The following is a 17,300-nucleotide window of genomic DNA, read 5'->3' as shown; positions in this document are numbered from 1 at the left end:
AATTGGGCTGTACTGCTGCTACGCTTGTACGTTTTCCTTTTCCTTTTCCGTCTCTTTAAGCGTGCCTCCGGGAGTTGCTAGGCAACAGCCCCTGGGTTGCTTTGGATTAGAGTCCCTGTGGTGTTTCCGGCGGAAGAAAATAGCTTCCAGTGTTCTCACTAGAAAAGGGACCGCGGTTGTCGACGGTCTTAAATTGAAGAGGAAGAGGGAGGCGATTTGTACGGATAAAGTAAGTATGGCCTTCCCTGACACAGACATTATTAAAAATGTATCAGTGACCCTTGAACAAGGAGGTTTCGAATCGTGCCATTTGAACCCGTGTTTTTCAAGCGTGAACTGTATTTTCCATCCACGGTTTGGGAATCCGGGTATGCCGCGGCCACTTAAGTTCTGAGTGAATTTTGAACTGCAAGAGCCTTAGGCGCCCTCACTCCGGCGTTGTTCATGGTTCAACTGTATCGAGTATTTTGGAAAGATAGAGATCCGCACTCCAATGCAAATAAAACTCACCTGTCTGTTCACACGCAGGGTTAGCCATTGATGGTGTTTGGGGATACTCCTTCCCAGTTATTTTTCTCTGTAAGTATGTACATTTGTATTACAGTTAGGTTTTGTACCTAGGCGATAATGTATCACGCAGCTTTATAAATTTTTCTTTATCGTGAGAACTTTTTGGTGTCTGAAAAGTTCTGATAAATGTTCATCTGTAACGCAGCATTTAGTGACTACATCGCAGGGCTGTACTATCTTTTATTTCACCAATCCCCTATTAAATTGCCGTTTAAGTTATTTCCAGTTTTTTTACCACTATAAATGGGATGAATATCCTTTGTATGTAACTTTCTGTGCACGTGTCTAATTATTTCCTAAGAAGTAATTCTCAGAACTGAAATTGTTGGTCAGAGTATTTCAGCGAATTTCAAAAGAAGTTTTCCCTCTAAATTCCAGCAGGGACTATGAATGTCTGTCTTTCATTCACACTTTACGTTATTGTTTAATCTTTACCAATTTAATGGTTTATTTAAACGTATTTTTAATTTGCTTTTCTTTGCTTACTATTGTCCATTTGTACTTATCTTTTTTCCTTTGCTGTGGACATTTTCTTAGGTATGGTCGCAGTGTCCCTCCCCCCCCCCCCACTCCTTTTGACAGCTTTGCCCTCCTCTCACTTTTTCCTCTGTATCAGTAAAGTACAGGAGTTACTGTTTGAATTCTAGTGCTGGGACAGATCCATCTTCTCCTTGACTTTCCCTTTCATCAGTAATTTGTCCTGCCACGCACATTTGATGAAGCCCCTTCTGGCCATCAGCTTCCCTATTTAAAGTACGCCCTATTACTGGAACAATTTCATTTCCTGTATGAATTTATATTAATTTATATCTTTAGATTTGACTATCACCAAAAAAGCACAGAAAGAAATCCTTCTTTTTCATAGCATTAGCCAACTCTGGAACTAAAGTAAAAAAATCAAGGATCTCAGTGAGTCTTTCATGGATGGATGCAAAAATAAAGCTCCTTGATCAAAGGCTTTCTTTTTCTTTCTATTTCCTCACCCAAGGACATTTTTTCAGTGCTTTTTAGAGAGAGAAAACATCAGTTGGTTGTGAGAGAGAAGTATTGATTGGCCGCCTCCTGTACATACCTGTGCCAGGAATTGCACACGCCCAGACCAGTGATCAAACCCACAACCTTTTAGTTACGCAGTGATGCTCCAACCAACTGAGCCACACCAGCCAGGGCTGATCAAAGAGTTCCTACATCACATAAAGAGGAACTTACTGTATGTAGTAGAAGGAACACTAGACTAGAAAGTTAGTGGCCTGGATTCTAGTCACTGTTGTTGTAGCCAGAAGTGTAACTAAAAGCAAACTAATACATAAAATGAGGTTGGATTAGGCCCTTTCTATCAGTATTTTATCTTTTTTTTTTGTCTGTGGCTTTTACATACTCAATGGTTTTGTTTGTCATGTGATGAGGTACACCTCATATGTAAGATATGCACCAAGAATTTTTAAGACAGAAATCATGATAATACAAATGTCCATCAATAAAGGACTGTTTAAAAAGTATGGTACGTGTATGAGACAGTATGCTGCCATGACGAAGAATATGTAAATTTTCTATATAGAGATATGGGAAGATCTTCTTCATATGTTAGGTTAAAAAAGTGTAAAATGCACAAGAGTGGGTAAAGACATTGTACATGTTCTGGACATCTGCCATTTGCTCTTCTAGATCCATTCTTCCTTCTCTAGCCTGCTCTAGGACCAGGAGGCTTTCCAACCTCCGCAGCTCCCTAACGCTCTGATTCCAGCTGGAGTCAACCATTGGGAGCATTAGCAGGAGGTCAGAGGGAGGGAGAGGAGTAGCTGAATCCCCTAACTAGTCTGATACCCTATACAGCAGCCTTCTCCACCCAGCCATTTCTCCCACACAATTCTGATTGCTGCTCCCTCCCGTGGCTTCTCAGGTGTAGAGGTGGGAACAGCGCCCTGCTGCCTGTCACCCCAGAGTATAGCACTGTACCTACTCTTTTCCTGTAACCTGCCTTAATGGTGGTCGCCCAATTACCAAATTTGAGGATGTCTTTTTTTTAGCCACAACACTGACTGATAATAAAAGACATTTTGGGAGTAAAAGAGGGAGAAAACAGGAATGTATATTTGTATTTTCTACTGAATACATAATAAAATTCTGGAAGATACATGAGAAACTAAAGAAGGTTACCTGGTGTGTAGGGAGAAATGGGATAATAGGGACTAAGCCAACTAAGCCACAGGGAGATTTTTCACAGTAAACCTTTCTATATCATTCCTTTTTAAACTGGTGGATTTAACTTGCCACAAGATTGTGCATTGAGTGTGTTCCTTTTACTCTTTTGATAGTGTTGTATGACACCCTTTTTCTCTCTGGGGAAAAATATGTATGTTACCTACTCAAAAAATTAAATTCATTTTTAATTGAAGACTCATGCCCCTAATCTGCCTTTAAACATTGCAACTTTATTTCAGGACTGACAGTGGGAGATTAGTATTTGGATTATTTCAAGATGAGCTTCCTGTTGCCCAAACTGACCAGCAAAAAAGAAGTCGACCAGGTGATAAAGAGCACTGCAGAGAAGGTGTTGGTTCTCAGGTTTGGGAGAGATGAGGATCCTGTCTGTCTGCAACTAGATGATATTGTAAGTGAATTTTTTAAATAAATGGTTTTTATTAAAAATCTATACATTCTCACTCCACTATCTGCAAGGTACATGCAGGGGCATGGGCACAGTCTAGGGTATAGCTGTTCAGTTGTTAGTTCACTTTCACTAAGAGATGAACCCGTAAATCTGTGATTGTGCTGAATCTGTCCTGAGTGTACTTCCCGCTAGCCACTGCCAAAGCTCCACATTGCCAACAAGGTAATGAAAGACCAGAAACATTATGAACGATTGTCTATGAACATTATCTTACTTAGTGCTCACAGCACTGAGTTCATTACTATTATTGTGCCCAAGGAGAGAAATGAATGCCAGAGAGGTCAGATGGCTTCCCATAGGCACAGACCATTGAATTGCAGAGCTGGGATTTGAACTTTGTTTTCTCTGGCTGCAAATATGCTTTACTACTATGCTGCTCCAGTGTGTGCCTGATGATAATTTCTGACTTTATTACCCATCTTCACACTGATAAAAAAGGAGGGCAACTTGAGTCAGAGTAGGTTTATTCTTATCTGTTTATTAGGGAAAGAGACTTACCCCAAGACTAAGATCTGTTCTACTATTTCTATTGCTGACATCACTAGGAGGATGGAGTGTAAGAATCCTCTTTGCTGTGCTTAAATATGAGTTGTGATGTGTAACCCTGTGGAGAAAAGATCCAGAGGATTATACCTTCAGCTGTAGGGAGAAAGGACTGCCACTCAGGTCAAGTACAGACTCTGAAGCCAAGCTGCCTGAGTTCCAATCCAAATGGGACTGCCTACGAGCTGTGTGACCAGGGGCAAATTACCTCATGTCTTGGCTTCCTCATCTGTCAAATGCAGGCTGCGATAGTGCATACCCCATAGGAATGTTGTAATGACTAAGCGAGTTAAAAGTGGAAAGTACTGAGGACAGTTAGCACATACTAAGTGCCATGTAACTATTTGCTGTTTTTTGTGTAACTGTCATTTATGTGGCGATTGGAAGGAAAGAAGTTTGGGGGAGTATTGATACCTGTAGTACATATTGATAATTTGTTTTGTTTTTGCTTTACATGAGCATGGATTTTATAAATCCATAAAAAGTTTATAAAAATAACTTTACAATCAAAAATAGAGCAAAAAGTGAAGGAATATATTCACACAACTTATCCAGGGCCCTCTCATAACCCTCCCAACAGTGATGCAGACTGAATGATAAAGTTACACTCTATCTCTAATGTGGAACTAAAATAGACCAGATACTTGGCCTAGGAGTTTTTTTCAAACAGAACATTAAAACATTTCACAGAGGAAACACTAGCTACCTTCCGTATTGTAACCTACATCTCCGTCCTGTCCTTGTTTGCAGCTTTCTAAGACCTCTCCTGGCTTGAGTAAAATGGCTGCCATTTATCTAGTGGATGTGGACCAAACTCCAGTTTATACACACTATTTTGACATCAGTTATATTCCATCTACTGTGTTTTTCTTCAATGGGCAACATATGAAAGTGGATTATGGGTAAGTTAGATTGACATGAGCTATCACAGTCTGGAGGTTTCCTTTTTAGCAGCTTTGTTAACTTACCAGTTTGCATGTGGTGGTTGCTCAGTGAGTCTTTTATGGTTACCATTTCCTCAACTGTACACTCTAATTTTTTTATGTGAAACTTCGTGCAAAAGGAGTGTTCTGGTATGACTGGCAAATTTTAATTTCCTGCTTAAGTATGAAAGAATGGTACAGGCTCTGAAGCACTAACCATCCTTCAGGCTAGATATATAGAACCATTTTCTTTTTTTTTTTCTTTACTATTTTTCTGTGTCTTTTTAAAATATATTTTATTGATTATGCCATTACAGTTGTCCCATTCCCCCCCTTCACTCCCCTCCACCCTGCATACCCCTCCCCCACCATTTCCCCTCTTTTGTTCATGTCCATGTGTCACGAGTACTTTAGATTCCATATTTCCCGTAGTATTTCTGCCCTCCCCCCTGTCTATTTTCTACCTACTATCTATGCTATTTATTTTCCACTCCCCTGTTGCTAATCCTCCATGTGATCTCCATTTCTATGTTTCCGCTCCCGATCTAGCTGTCCTCTTGGTTTGCTTTTGTTTTAGGTGTGGTTGTTAGTAACTGTGAGTTTGCTGTCCTTTCACTGTTCATATTTTTTATCTTCTTTTTCTTAGATAAGTCTCTTTAACATTTCATATAATAAGGGCTTGGTGATGATAAACTCCTTGAATTTGCCCTTATCTGAGAAGCATTTTATCTGTCCTTCCATTCTAAATGAAAGCTTGGCTGGATAAAGCAATCTTGGCTGTAGGTCTTTGGATTTCATGACTTGGAATACTTGTTTCCAGCCCCTTCTTGCCTGGAAGGTCTCTTTTGAGAAATCAGCTGACAGTCTGATGGGCACTCCTTTGTAGGTGACTGTCCCCTTATCTCTTGCTGCTTCTAGGATTCTCTCCTTCATTTTAATCTTGGCTAATGTAATTAAGATGTGCCTTGGTGTGTTCCTTCTTGGGTCCACCTTCTTTGGGACTCTCTGAGCTTCCTGGATTTCCTGGAAGTTTATTGCCTTTGCCAGATTGGGAAGTTCTCCTTCATTATTTGTTCAAATAAGTTTTCCACTCGTGGCTGTTTCTTTTCCCCTTCTGGTACCCCTATAATTCGGATGTTGGAACATTTAAAGATGTCCTGGAGGTTCCTAATCCTCTCATTTTTTTGAATTCTTATTTCTTCCTTCTTTTCTATTTGGTTGTTTCTTTGTTCCTTCTGGTCCATTCCCTTGATTTGAGTCCCATTCCCCTTTCCATCACTATTGGTTTCCTGTGCATTTCCCTTCATTTCACTCAGTTTAGCCTCCATATGTTCCTCTAATTTGTGACTAAAATCAACCAATTCTGTGAGCATCCTGATCACCAGTGTTTTGAACTGTGCATCTGAAAGGTTGGCTATTTCTTGGTCACTTAGAATGATAGGCTCTGGGGCTTTGAGCTGTTCTTGAGTCATAATGTTTGTTCGCACCTGTTATGTTTGAGGGGCAGAGCCTTAGGTGTTCACCAGAGCGGGGCGATCCAGTTGCTGGGTTGTGACACTGTATGGGGGGCGGGGTCAGAGAGGGGGAAAAAATGGTACTTTGCTCTGCTCCGCTCTCTCTGATTTCTGTCCTCTCTGCGGCTTCCCACAAGCAAATTAGGCCCCTCTGATGCTGGTTCCCGGGTGTGTTGGCCTATGTACTCTCCAAGACCCTGTGGGTCTCTCCAGTGAACTCTCTCCTGGGAGTCTCTCTTGGCCCCTCGACCCTGAGAAAATCTTTCCAGTTGGTGCTTTCAGGCTCTAATTCCCATCGCTGGGGCCCTAGCCTGAGCTGTCAGTCTCACTGTTCGCTCCTTTGCTTGGTTTATCTGCGCACAAATGTGTGACCGCAGTTAGTCAGCCGCCCTACGCCCTCACTGGGTCCACCCGTCGCCACCCAACGCCTGGGATCCATCAACTGCCTCTGCCTCTGCTCCTGGGTCAGTTGGACCGAACGATCTTTCCTGCCCGACCCCACTCCGTTGCTGATTGTGCCCCTCTTACCAGTCTGGCTGAGTGGTTCATTGTTGTTGGACTTCTGTACAGTTCAATTTTCACTGTTTTGGCTGCATTTTTGTTACTAAAATTTTGCTGTCTTTAAATTTAGTTGTGGGAGGGGGCACAGTGTTTCCACCCACGCTTCCATCTTGGCCAGCCCATTTTCTTAAAAGTTTCCGGGGAATTTCATTTGAAACAAAACATGTCATTGTTCTAAATTTTGAGACTAGTGGATCTCATTTATAAAAGAAGGGCTCCTTTCAGCAAAGTAAGACGTGCTTCTCTCTTGCCAAGTTTCCTGCCTTCTACTAGGAAAGAAGTTACTCTTTTGTTGAACTTATTCTTCAACAAAGCCTGTCAAGAATACATAACATCAAATCTACTTTAATGCCCTCCACTGTATCCGGTCAGCATCTCAGTATTTAATATTTATTTTGAATAAATCCATAATTCTTTATTATCTCTTATGTAGTTGAGATATCCTCTTGTCTAGATCTGTATACATGCTTTGTCATTATCAGCTCAAAAGTGCCTAAAATATTATGTGTTTTAAATGTTCTAAAAGTATTTATTCTCCTATAATATGGTTGATGTAAGTATTTTGTGCAATCATTTCAGAGGCCGATTTATGACATAACATACCAAAATTTTGTACCTTAAAAGTGTGTAAAATTTTTAACACAGCAGTTGCATTTTCAGGAATTTATCTGAAGGAAAATAATCCTGAAAGTGGACAAAATTGGCTCCATGGATACTTATCTCATCGTTGTTTAGGAAGCAAAATACTTAGAACTTAGATGACCACAAAGGGATACTAAGGACCAATTTACTCTGATGTTGTAGATGCATGATTAACAACTTGAAATAAATATATGTTAGTTGACAAAAAGCATACTGCAAAATAATATGTATAATTCCAATTATTGTGAAAAAACACACATATATACATGTATACATATGATTGGAGGGATATACACACCAAAATGTGGTGATTTGGGGGGAGGGGGGTGTCTTTTGCATTGAGCATACTTGATGTTCAAAATAATAAGAAAGAACAAAAGAAAAAAAATTTGACACCCACTACTCAAAATGGAAGTGACTGGAACATGCAGACCATGTCTAGGGCTTTGCCTAGTCAAACACAATAGCAGCAAAACAAACTACACCCATACAAGTACTCAGGGAATTCTACTTGATAATAAGTTAAGAAGTGATTAAAATACATTTTGAGCAGAAGCTTTTTGTATCTGTGATAGGGCTTACATGCCGTCCCAGCGGCCCACAGCACTGGTTTTAGTCATATATCAAATGCACCCTGTAATCACAATGGAAAAATCAATGTTGGGCCTTATGTCTGATGTCTCCCTGACAAAAAGAAAGTAAAAGAGCTACTGTTCGTGTTTTTAACCTGAAGGTCTTCAGCAAGTAATTACGAAAAGTTCTGAGCAAGGTTGTTTCTCTTCTATGCTATCTAGGTCTCCAGATCACACTAAGTTTGTGGGAAGTTTCAAAACCAAACAAGACTTCATAGATTTGATTGAAGTAATTTATCGAGGAGCAATGAGGGGAAAACTTATTGTCCAAAGTCCTATCGATCCCAAGAATATTCCCAAATATGACCTCCTCTATCAAGACATTTAGCACATTAACTACTGTCAAAGTTGAAGAAAGAAGCACATCTCGAGACAGTATTTGAATGCAGCTGTGCTGGTTTTCTGGAGTCCTTGGGAAACAAGTTCAGTGTCCCAGTGGAGGAGAGGTGTGACTTGTATAGAAAATGCTGGCTCCCAGTAGAAGACCCTGCCGGGACTGGGTCGATCGGGAAGCCTGTGTTTTCTCCCCACAAACCTCAGAGCACTCGGGTCAGCCGTGATGGACTTCCCCACGTGATTTGTTTGACTTTTCTCTACATTGTACTTTGTTTGTTCCTTAACGTAATACAGAATTCTCCTAAACACTGGCTAGTACAATTTAACTATGCTTATTTGATACACAAGTAAAATGTAAAGAGCAAAAATACATACTTCCTACCCTATATGTACACACACACCCCTCTTCCTCACCTCACCCTTGCCCATCCCTCCACTCATAGTTATGTCCCTCATGTTCTCTCTTTTTTTTTAATGTTATTTATTTATCTTTAGAGGGGAAGGAGAGAGGAAGAGAAACATCAATGTATGGTTGCCTTTCCTCCGTCTCCTGCTGGGAGTTGGCCTGCAGGGAACCAGCCTGCAACCCAGGCATGTGCCCTGACTGGGAATCGAACCGCGATCGTGTGGTTCGCAGGCCTGTGCTCAATCCACTGAGCTACACCAGCCAGGGCTTGTCCCTCATGTTCTCTTATTGCAGTCCTAATTATCCCAGTTTCTCTTAGAATGAATAACTCTCTACTGAAAGTAGGCAAGTTTGCTTTATTTTCACGCCTTCTGGCTCAGACTTTGAAAACAGTGTCCTGGTTTGTAAAATTACTAGCTTTTGTGCTATTAAACTGCCCAGGAAGCGAGACTTGAACCTTTACCATCCAGCATCCAATTTGAGCTAAAAAAAGAATTCACTACCCTTAGTAAATAGGAACAGAGTTCCACCTCTTCCTGTGACAGAAAACAACTTCAAAAGCTCATGACTAGAAAGAGATAGGAGAATTGTTAGAAAGAATAGGGGCTGCTTTTCCCACTTGGAAGTGGCCTACCCTTTACAGGGGCCAGTGCAAGCAAGCCGTCTGAGTTTCCATTTCACAAAGATAAGGTCTTGCTCTTAAAGGTCTCCCAGAGGAAAGGTTCAAGAACCCTTGGCAGACAGCAAGCTCTTTTGCTAGCTGAACTCTCTTCTGCTATCTTCTGCTCTCAGTACACTGACCCATCACCAATATACCTTCTTGTCATACCAAAATATGGCCTCTCTTTCTCATGGTGCAAAATGCCTCCTGATGCCATCAACATCTTACCAGATTCTGGCTTTCACTGTGAAGTTTTCCTCACTTGTATGCTCCAGATCCATTGACAGTGTTCAACAGGTCAGAGCTAGTGGGCACTTAGTCCTATATTCTAGAATCTGTGAAAGAGATAATAGTCAGAAACTGAAAAATCATACAAACATTTTATTTATTTACTTATTTATTTGCGAGAGGGGAAGGGAGAGAGAAAGATGGAGAGAAGCATCAATGCAAGAGAAACGTCAGTGGATTGCATCTTGTACAGGCCCCCACCCAGGACTTTCGCTTTTCATGACAGTGCCCAGCCAACGGAGCCACACTGATCATGGCTCATGCAAACACATTTTTAAAAGCATCTTACAATACATTTATACCTTTTTCTTCTGGCAGTACCCTAAGCCCTAAGTTTTCTTGAATTATCTGATTGTATTAAGTTGCTTCTGGTCACCACTCAGGACAAAAATAATGTGAAAACCTTAGGCATTTTCTCAGTTCACCTATCCTCTCTGCTTTCCTCCTCAGCAGCACCTCCAGCCCACCCCCTGGGGACGCTGCACTCTGTGGTTCTCTGAACCCTCCCTGCCATCTCCAAATCCTGGGGCCTCCCACTTCCTGGGACTCTCTCCTGAAATGCACTTCCCCTTCCATTTTCCAGAGGAGCACCTCCTATTTTCCTTAAGGCTCTTGCATTGCCTCTCCTAAGTAGCCTCTGTTCCCATCCAGGAGTCATTTGTATTTACGTAAACTCTAAAATGGGGCAGGGCATAAAATACACACTCAAATGTGGAATGGAAAGTAGGATAGGAACAAAACATAAATCAGGACTTTGGAGAAACATTCCCTTAAGTCTTTGGGAGGAAATAAATTACAAGAGTTTACGCATGCAAGTTCTGAGATTTTGCTGGTATCTGAGCACTTACGACACATCAAGAACTGTGTGATTCAGGCTGTGAGTGACCAAAATTTCCAACTAACAGTAATGAAGATGTTTTATTCTTTCATAGAAGTCTGGAGGGAGGCAAATCTGGTTAACTCAGTAGTTCAATAGCATCATCAGAAACCCAGGTTCTTTTTATCCTTCTCAGCACATTCATTCTTCATGCCAGTGCTGGTGGCCTCAGGGTCCTAGGATGGCTGCTACAGTTCCATGCATCACGAGTACCATGAAAGCAGAGGGAGAGGAGAAAATGGAGGTGGTGAGGAAAGGGTTTTGTCTTATTCCTGGAGTGGCCCTCTCCTTTCATCAGTAAAGGACACACAAGCACCCCGCAGCCTTCCTTGTATGTCACATCAGTCAGAACCAGGTTGCATGCTTCCTCTCCCTGAAGAAAAGGCTGGGAAAGGAAGCACCTGGCAAGGGGACTGGGCTGCAGTGACCGTGCTGCCCTGCATGGAACTGAGCTTCTGATGGCAACAAGGTCAGTGGCTGCTAAATAAGCGACATGCTACCTGATCCATGGCCCTCCTGCTGTGTATCTATCTCATTCTAGGAAGTCAGTACCAATAGTCCCATGAGGTTTTGGGAGGAGCAGTAACTTGCCAAAAGTGATGGCAGGTTGTGCCAGGGCACCCTGGAAGGACAAGAATTCTTCAAAGGTATTAAAACAAGCAAATTCTTCATAACCCTTTACTGAGTCCCAGAATGTTATTTTTGGCAGAGGCTTTAAAGATCATCTGGTCGGTGTGGTGTGGCTCGGTTGGAGCATCATCCCTTACACCAAAAGGTTGTGGGTTCGATCCCCTGTCAGGGAACCTACAAGAGACAACCAGTTGATGTTTCTCTTTCATATCAATGTTCTCTCTGTCTCTCCCCCTCTCTCCCTCTTCCTCTGTCTCTAAAAGCAATGAAAAAAAAAAGTCCTCAAGTAAGAATTTTAAAAATAAATAAGATCATCTGGCTTAAGCCCTTCGTGGAAAAGACCAGGAAACTGATGGGCAGGGAACTTAAAGCACTTGGCAGATTTATGCCCAAGCTATGATTTGGACCCAGCAAACCCAGAGAGCCTTTATACCATCTTACTTTGTTTTCTGAGGTGCTGATGTGTTGGACCACAAATGTCTGTGTCAAAACATTTGTTTTCATCCCACTCTGATCTAGCATCTTCCTCTTCTGCTAATTCACTTGGAAGAAGCTAAAGGATGCAGTGAAAAGCTCAGGGTTTGTATTCAGACAAACCCAGCTTCAAGGTTCAGCTTCACTGCTTAGTAGCTGTGCAGCCTTAAGCAAAGCACTTAAACCCTAAGTCTCTGTTCCCTTGTCTGTAAAACAAGGATAATGATGACATTTCCTCAGAAAGCACCTCAGTAGGCACACAGTCAGTGAGTGGCCCCTGCAGTGAAACAGTTTGTATCCTTAGGGATTACAGTTGCCTGTGGGTGTTTTCTGCCACACTCCCAACTGACTCTGTGCTGCTCGGCTGCTGCTGTACCGTAAATGAGAAGATAAAAAGGGCCCAAGGCTGGGGAGGCAGGGGGTGGGTGGAGGTGGAAGAGGGTATTAGGAGGTATAAGTGGTGATGGGAAAAAATAAATAAAAATTGTTTAAAGGTCCAAGGCTTTTTTAAAAAGACGCAGAAAGGAGCCAGAAGAAAGCTCTTTATTTCAGCCATGCAGGGCTGGAACCCATCATTTTCACACCAGGTTTTACCCCGTCCACTCCCATCCAGTTTTCCCCCTTCCAGAGTGAAATCGTGCTTTCAGGCAAGGGCTTCCACCCAGCCCTGCATTAGTTGTCAGCTATGGTTTTCTGAACCCAGTCCAGGATGGATGGCACCTTCACGTACACACCGTACTCAGCCACTCTACAGCTCTTATCAAAGCTCAGGATCCCGGCCGCATACCAGGTGTCGTCATTCTCGTCGTGGACGGCAAAGGCGCTGCCAGCATCACCATAGCAGGTGTCTTCCTGGTACTTGGACAAGCCAGCACAGAAGGTGTGCTCATTCAGTATGGGCTGCACTCCTACAGGGCTCTTTGCTTCCTTCTTTTCAGGCACTGTGCTACCTTCATAGTGCTTTACACAGCTATCCTGCTCAGCCACAGGCAACATAACATACTTCAGTAGCTCAGTGAAGTTAAAGTTGGAATTTCGCCCCCAGCCAGACACATAACCTATACGTCCTACTTGTGCATAATCTTTTGAAGGCAGGCAAATGGGCATTACTCTCTCATTAACGGGCACCTTCTGTTTGAGTTTGATGAGCCCAATGTCAACCTGGAGGTAGTTAGGGTGGAGAATCACCTTCTCAACCTCCACAAGCTGAGTTTTCCCCACATAGAGTCTTAAAGTAGGGGCAATGTCTTTTGCTTTTGCATCATCCGAATGACCCAGGAAGAGATTTTTAGCCGTGGTCATCAGCCATTGTTCATTGATCAGTGTGGCCCCCGAAGTGAGATTATGGTGAGAAATCATCTTAGCCTGCCAGGGAAAGCTGCCTTTGGCATCCACCGATCCACCCAGGATCCGTTGGGCCTGATCCACTGGGTTCTTGGGCTTTCCGCACACTGTCAAGGAGAGCAAGGAAATTGTGAACAGAAGCGTGAGAATCTCCCAGTTTGGGGGCATGGGTAAAAGCTCTGACTATGATTGCTGTCTAAATTATTGTTCATTTCTTCAGAGCCAGGAATATTTACACACTTTGCTCTTACCATCTGACCTCTCCTCTCCAATGTTTACAGTCAGTAAATTGTTTACATCACTAAGAGTTCTATTTCCTGCTTTCCAAACTCACAAAAGAAACAGATTTTGAAATCCTGACTGATGAGCTGTATGTATATTTAAGCAGTTCATCACAACAAGGACATGTCCACAAGTCCTTGGAATTCATTGTAACAGCAAGAAGCTATACTAATTCATTCTGTCTGAATAAAGAGGGATCTATAGCAGCATTGGCCAGAACTCAGGTTTTATTGACACTGCAGTGAATACTAGGCATGTTAGCAGTTCCACACCAATAGCAGAAGAGGATGGGCAAAATCTTCTTGTTCCAACAGGGAAAAGGAGAGAGCAATAGCTCTTCCTAATAGCAAGAAATAGAAGTCCTAATCCACCTCCAGCCCTCAGTCATACTCCCATGGATTGTTCTTTCTGGAGCTGGCTTTACCCTTGACCCTAGGCTCTCTGGGCAGTGTGTGTGTCCATGTAAGGTCTCTGATCCCCGGGGGCAGTGTACACAGTAGATTCAGTCAATGCCCTGCATGCCCAGATGAACAAGATCCTTAGTGAAGTTTCTGGGGGAATCATCTAACTGCTCCATTTTCCACTGGCCATTTGTGGTTCTCCCTGGTCCCTCGCCTTGGCTTTTGTATGCTCAGTAGAAGCCACATAGGATGGGCACGTGCATCTAGGACACACTATCCAAGGTATCTGCCCAAGCACTGGACCCACAACACCTGTCCTTGGTCTGCTCCCCAGGGCCCTTTGGCTTCTCACCTGCTTCACATTCAGGAAGCTTCTCTCCAATGGCCTTATTTGTCCACTTCTTCTCACTGTTTAAGGCGTACACTCCTGAAACAAAAGAAATGAGCCAAAAGAGAAATTGAATCTGGACTTTGTGTGAGGAGAGAAGATATTTAAAGAGAAGAACTAGAAGGCGAAGGAAGATAAGGGGCAGGGGAGTAGGAGGAAGGGGGGAGCACTGTACTAGAAGCCAAGTGCTGGGGGCACCAGTGAAGCCCAGCAGGACAGAATTGTGCTTATGGTGGTCATGGTGAGGCAGTACAGGGTAGGAGTCAGGGCTCAAATCCTCACTCTACCTCTTACAGGCTACCTTATCTTAAGCAAGTTGCTTCTCTATGCCTCAGTTTCCTCATCAGCAAATAGTAATAACAGTATCTGTGTAGAGGAATGTGTGAGGACTAAGTGACCAAATAAATGTAAACCACTTAGAACAATGCCAGGTCACAGTACTCACTAAAGTAAGGACTATCAGTGTCAACATGGTCACCGTCTTTCTCTTGCCACATCCTTTGTAGACATTGCTCTCACTCTGTGATGAGTAGGCTATGTGGCATCACCTCCCCTTAACAAAAGACAAAACTTGAGGCTGAGCAGAGTTAATCTGCCCTAAAGGCCACAGCACTGGTAACAAAATCCTTATTAGAATCTACACCTCCTGGCACCAAGGATAACATGTGAATTTCCTAGCCAGTCAACCCTGGCTCCATTCATCATGGAAATGCCAGGATGGGGAAGACACAAGGACTCTTGTCCAGGTCTTACCATCTCCTTCAGTGCGCAGTCTGTAGTAGGGGTTGTTACACTGGTATCGAACCAAGTGCTCCACATGGCCATTTGAAATCTCAGGGGCCTTTGGGCAGCTGTCATCTGCAAAGAAAAATAGGAAGAAGAAGTTAATATTCAGAAATTATTCCCAAAGACCCACAAAAAGTCAGATAAGAGGAAGCTGCTGTGCATGTCAACCCCTCTCCATCCCAAATGGAAGCCAAGAAGTGGGGAGTCTTCTCTTATTTCTGACTGGCTCCCCAATGCTCTTCATCGTATTGAAAGAGCAGAGACTAGGATGAGAAGAGGGGATCTGGGTCTTCCTGAAGAGAGGGTGCAGATCTAATAGTGCTGGGATGTACGGCTCCTGCCCAAACCCAAAGACCTACCTGCATTACCTGTACCCTCATTGCCAGTGTCCACTGCGAAAAGCTGACCCCAGAGCAAGAGGGCGACTACAGCTCCCAAGGTGCTGCGAAGAGAAAACAGGAAGGAATGCAAAGCTCCTCTCCCTGCTTCACAGCACATACCCAATCGGCAGCCAGAGAGGAAATCGCCACATGGAAGAGCTGCAACCCACCAAATACCTACTTCACAGCTTCCCAGTATGTGCAGGCCCAGCAAGCTCTGTGCTGCTGGGAATTCTACGTGAGCTTCAGGAAGGAACCACCAAATTAGGAAGGTACACAGGTGTGTGGGCCTCAATGTCTGGCAGCATTAAGGAATCATTAAACTAGTAATAATATATGAGCTCTCCAGCAAAGAGAAGCTTCCCTCAGGCAACACTAAAGTACTGGGCTACAAGGACACTGCAAATAAAATGAAAGTTAGTGGAATGTGGAGGTTCACTGTGCTAGTCTCTCTACTTTTCAAAATTTTCCATATGAAAAGGTTTTTTAAATATTTCATTTAAAATACCTATGTGGGCCTGGCTGGTGTAGCTCAGTGGATTGAGCGCGGACCTGCGAACCAGACAATCACGGTTCGATTCCCAGTCGGGGCACATGCCTGGGTTGCAGGCCAGTTCCCTGCAGGCCAACTCCCAGCAGGGGACGCATGAAAGGCAACCATACATTGATGTTTCTCTCCCTCTCTCCTTCCCTTCCCCTCTAAAGATAAATAAATAAAATATTTTAAAAAATAAAGAATAAATAAATAAATAAATAAATAAAATACCTATGTGGTTGTTTCTCTTATTTTATGATAATTTGTTTCAAGAAATGAAATATTAGCTCTAGCCAAGCAGCTCATTTGGTTAGATTGCCATCCTGATATGTCAAGGTTGTGGGTTCGATCCCTGGTCAGGGCACATAGAAGAATCAGCCAATGAATGCATAAATAAGTGGAACAACAAAATCTCTCTCCACCTCCTTCTTTCCTTCCCTCCCCTCCTTCCTTCCCTCTCTCTTTCTATAAAAGCAATACTTTTTTTAAAAAAATCTTAAAAAGAAATGGTAGGAAACCCCAAAATGCCAGAAGGTTACCTGGAAGATAACTGGCTTCCTAAAAGCCTGACTGGACATTGGCATCAATGCACAGGCCACACTTACCAGTTAATTATCACACTGACAGATGTCAGCTATTCAGAGATTGCTTGGTTAAGTTTCTAGTCTTCCTACTTCCACATTTTTAAAAATCTTTTTATTTTGATAAACTCTAAGTGCCTTAATTGTGACACCCAAGTATGTCACTTTTGGTCTTTTTTATTATACGCTTCTAAAAAGAGAAAAACTAATAAATATATTTAAAATACCAGGAAGCCTGCCATGGAAGCTGGTGTCATCTCCTACAAAGATGAAAACTTCATAACCTCAAGGAAAAAAAGATACTGCTTAAAGCAAGTCACATCTCCTGGCAAAGACAGCAGTATCTGAAATATTCTCTCTTATGGATGCAGAAAAGCAGGGGATTTAACATAGCCCATTTGCCCTGTTTTTTTCTTATATTTTTGCACCTGTTCTGTAGCTTCTCCTATACCTGGGCTGTCATGTAGATAAAAGATTTATGCAAAGAAGGATGAGACAAGGAACAAGAGAAAGGGAGGCAATGGGAGCAGAGCTGTGGACTCACCGCATCTTTGGCTTGTCCTGCCTCAGGAAGAGCCGCGCTGTGGGGTGAGCCTGCTGATGCTTTTATGCCTGTAACATCTCACCCCACCCCTTCTTGATTTTGTAATTCCTGTGTCTACACAACTTTGGCCTTGTTAAAGTACTGGCATTTTCCAGTAACAAAACCACAAACATCCCTGTTAAGAGTCGGGCTCTTGCTTCACACTTGAGTTTTCCCTGTTCTTTTACAAACCTCAAAGAAGCCTGGCCACATCATGACCCCAGGTGCCTGCCAAAGAGCTTCCCGAAATCAGCCACTGTGCAGGGCTGGAGGAGGAACTATCAGTCTCTAT

The 17,300-nt window shown here is 42.8% G+C and overlaps 2 protein-coding genes across 5 annotated transcripts; one reads left to right on the top strand and one right to left on the bottom strand.

The window, feature by feature from the left end:
• The first annotated feature begins 14 nt into the window (after positions 1-14).
• Positions 15-8,760, top strand: TXNL4B (thioredoxin like 4B). Of its 3 annotated transcripts, none has more exons than XM_037063739.1 (4): positions 15-229; positions 3,012-3,181; positions 4,535-4,686; positions 8,219-8,760. In XM_037063739.1, exons 2-4 carry the CDS (start codon positions 3,050-3,052, stop codon positions 8,382-8,384), a joined length of 450 nt encoding a protein of 149 aa, XP_036919634.1. In that variant the 5' UTR covers positions 15-229; positions 3,012-3,049; the 3' UTR covers positions 8,385-8,760. The 3 variants fall into 3 exon arrangements, with proteins under 3 accessions (XP_036919634.1, XP_036919633.1, XP_036919635.1); XM_037063738.1 differs by having other exon boundaries at positions 3,001-3,181; XM_037063740.1 differs by lacking the exon at positions 15-229 and adding an exon at positions 562-579.
• Positions 8,761-12,257: 3,497 nt separating this feature from the next.
• Positions 12,258-17,076, bottom strand: LOC118999257 (haptoglobin). Of its 2 annotated transcripts, XM_037063737.1 has the most exons (5): positions 16,970-17,076; positions 15,289-15,371; positions 14,897-15,001; positions 14,108-14,182; positions 12,258-13,179 (listed from the first exon to the last, which is right to left on the bottom strand). In XM_037063737.1, the coding sequence occupies exons 1-5, from the start codon at positions 16,972-16,974 to the stop codon at positions 12,401-12,403; spliced, it is 1,047 nt and encodes a 348-aa protein (XP_036919632.1). In that variant the 5' UTR covers positions 16,975-17,076; the 3' UTR covers positions 12,258-12,400. The 2 variants fall into 2 exon arrangements, with proteins under 2 accessions (XP_036919632.1, XP_036919631.1); XM_037063736.1 differs by lacking the exon at positions 16,970-17,076 and having other exon boundaries at positions 15,289-15,442.
• Between the last annotated feature and the right edge of the window lie 224 nt (positions 17,077-17,300).

The sequence above is a fragment of the Sturnira hondurensis genome, unplaced genomic scaffold (genome assembly GCF_014824575.4).
Source record: "Sturnira hondurensis isolate 20B ecotype Veracruz unplaced genomic scaffold, ASM1482457v3 Scaffold0014745, whole genome shotgun sequence".
Lineage (NCBI taxonomy): Eukaryota > Metazoa > Chordata > Mammalia > Chiroptera > Phyllostomidae > Sturnira > Sturnira hondurensis.
The sequence above is the reverse complement of the archived record's forward strand: the minus strand, read 5'-3'. Positions and strand labels throughout refer to the sequence as shown.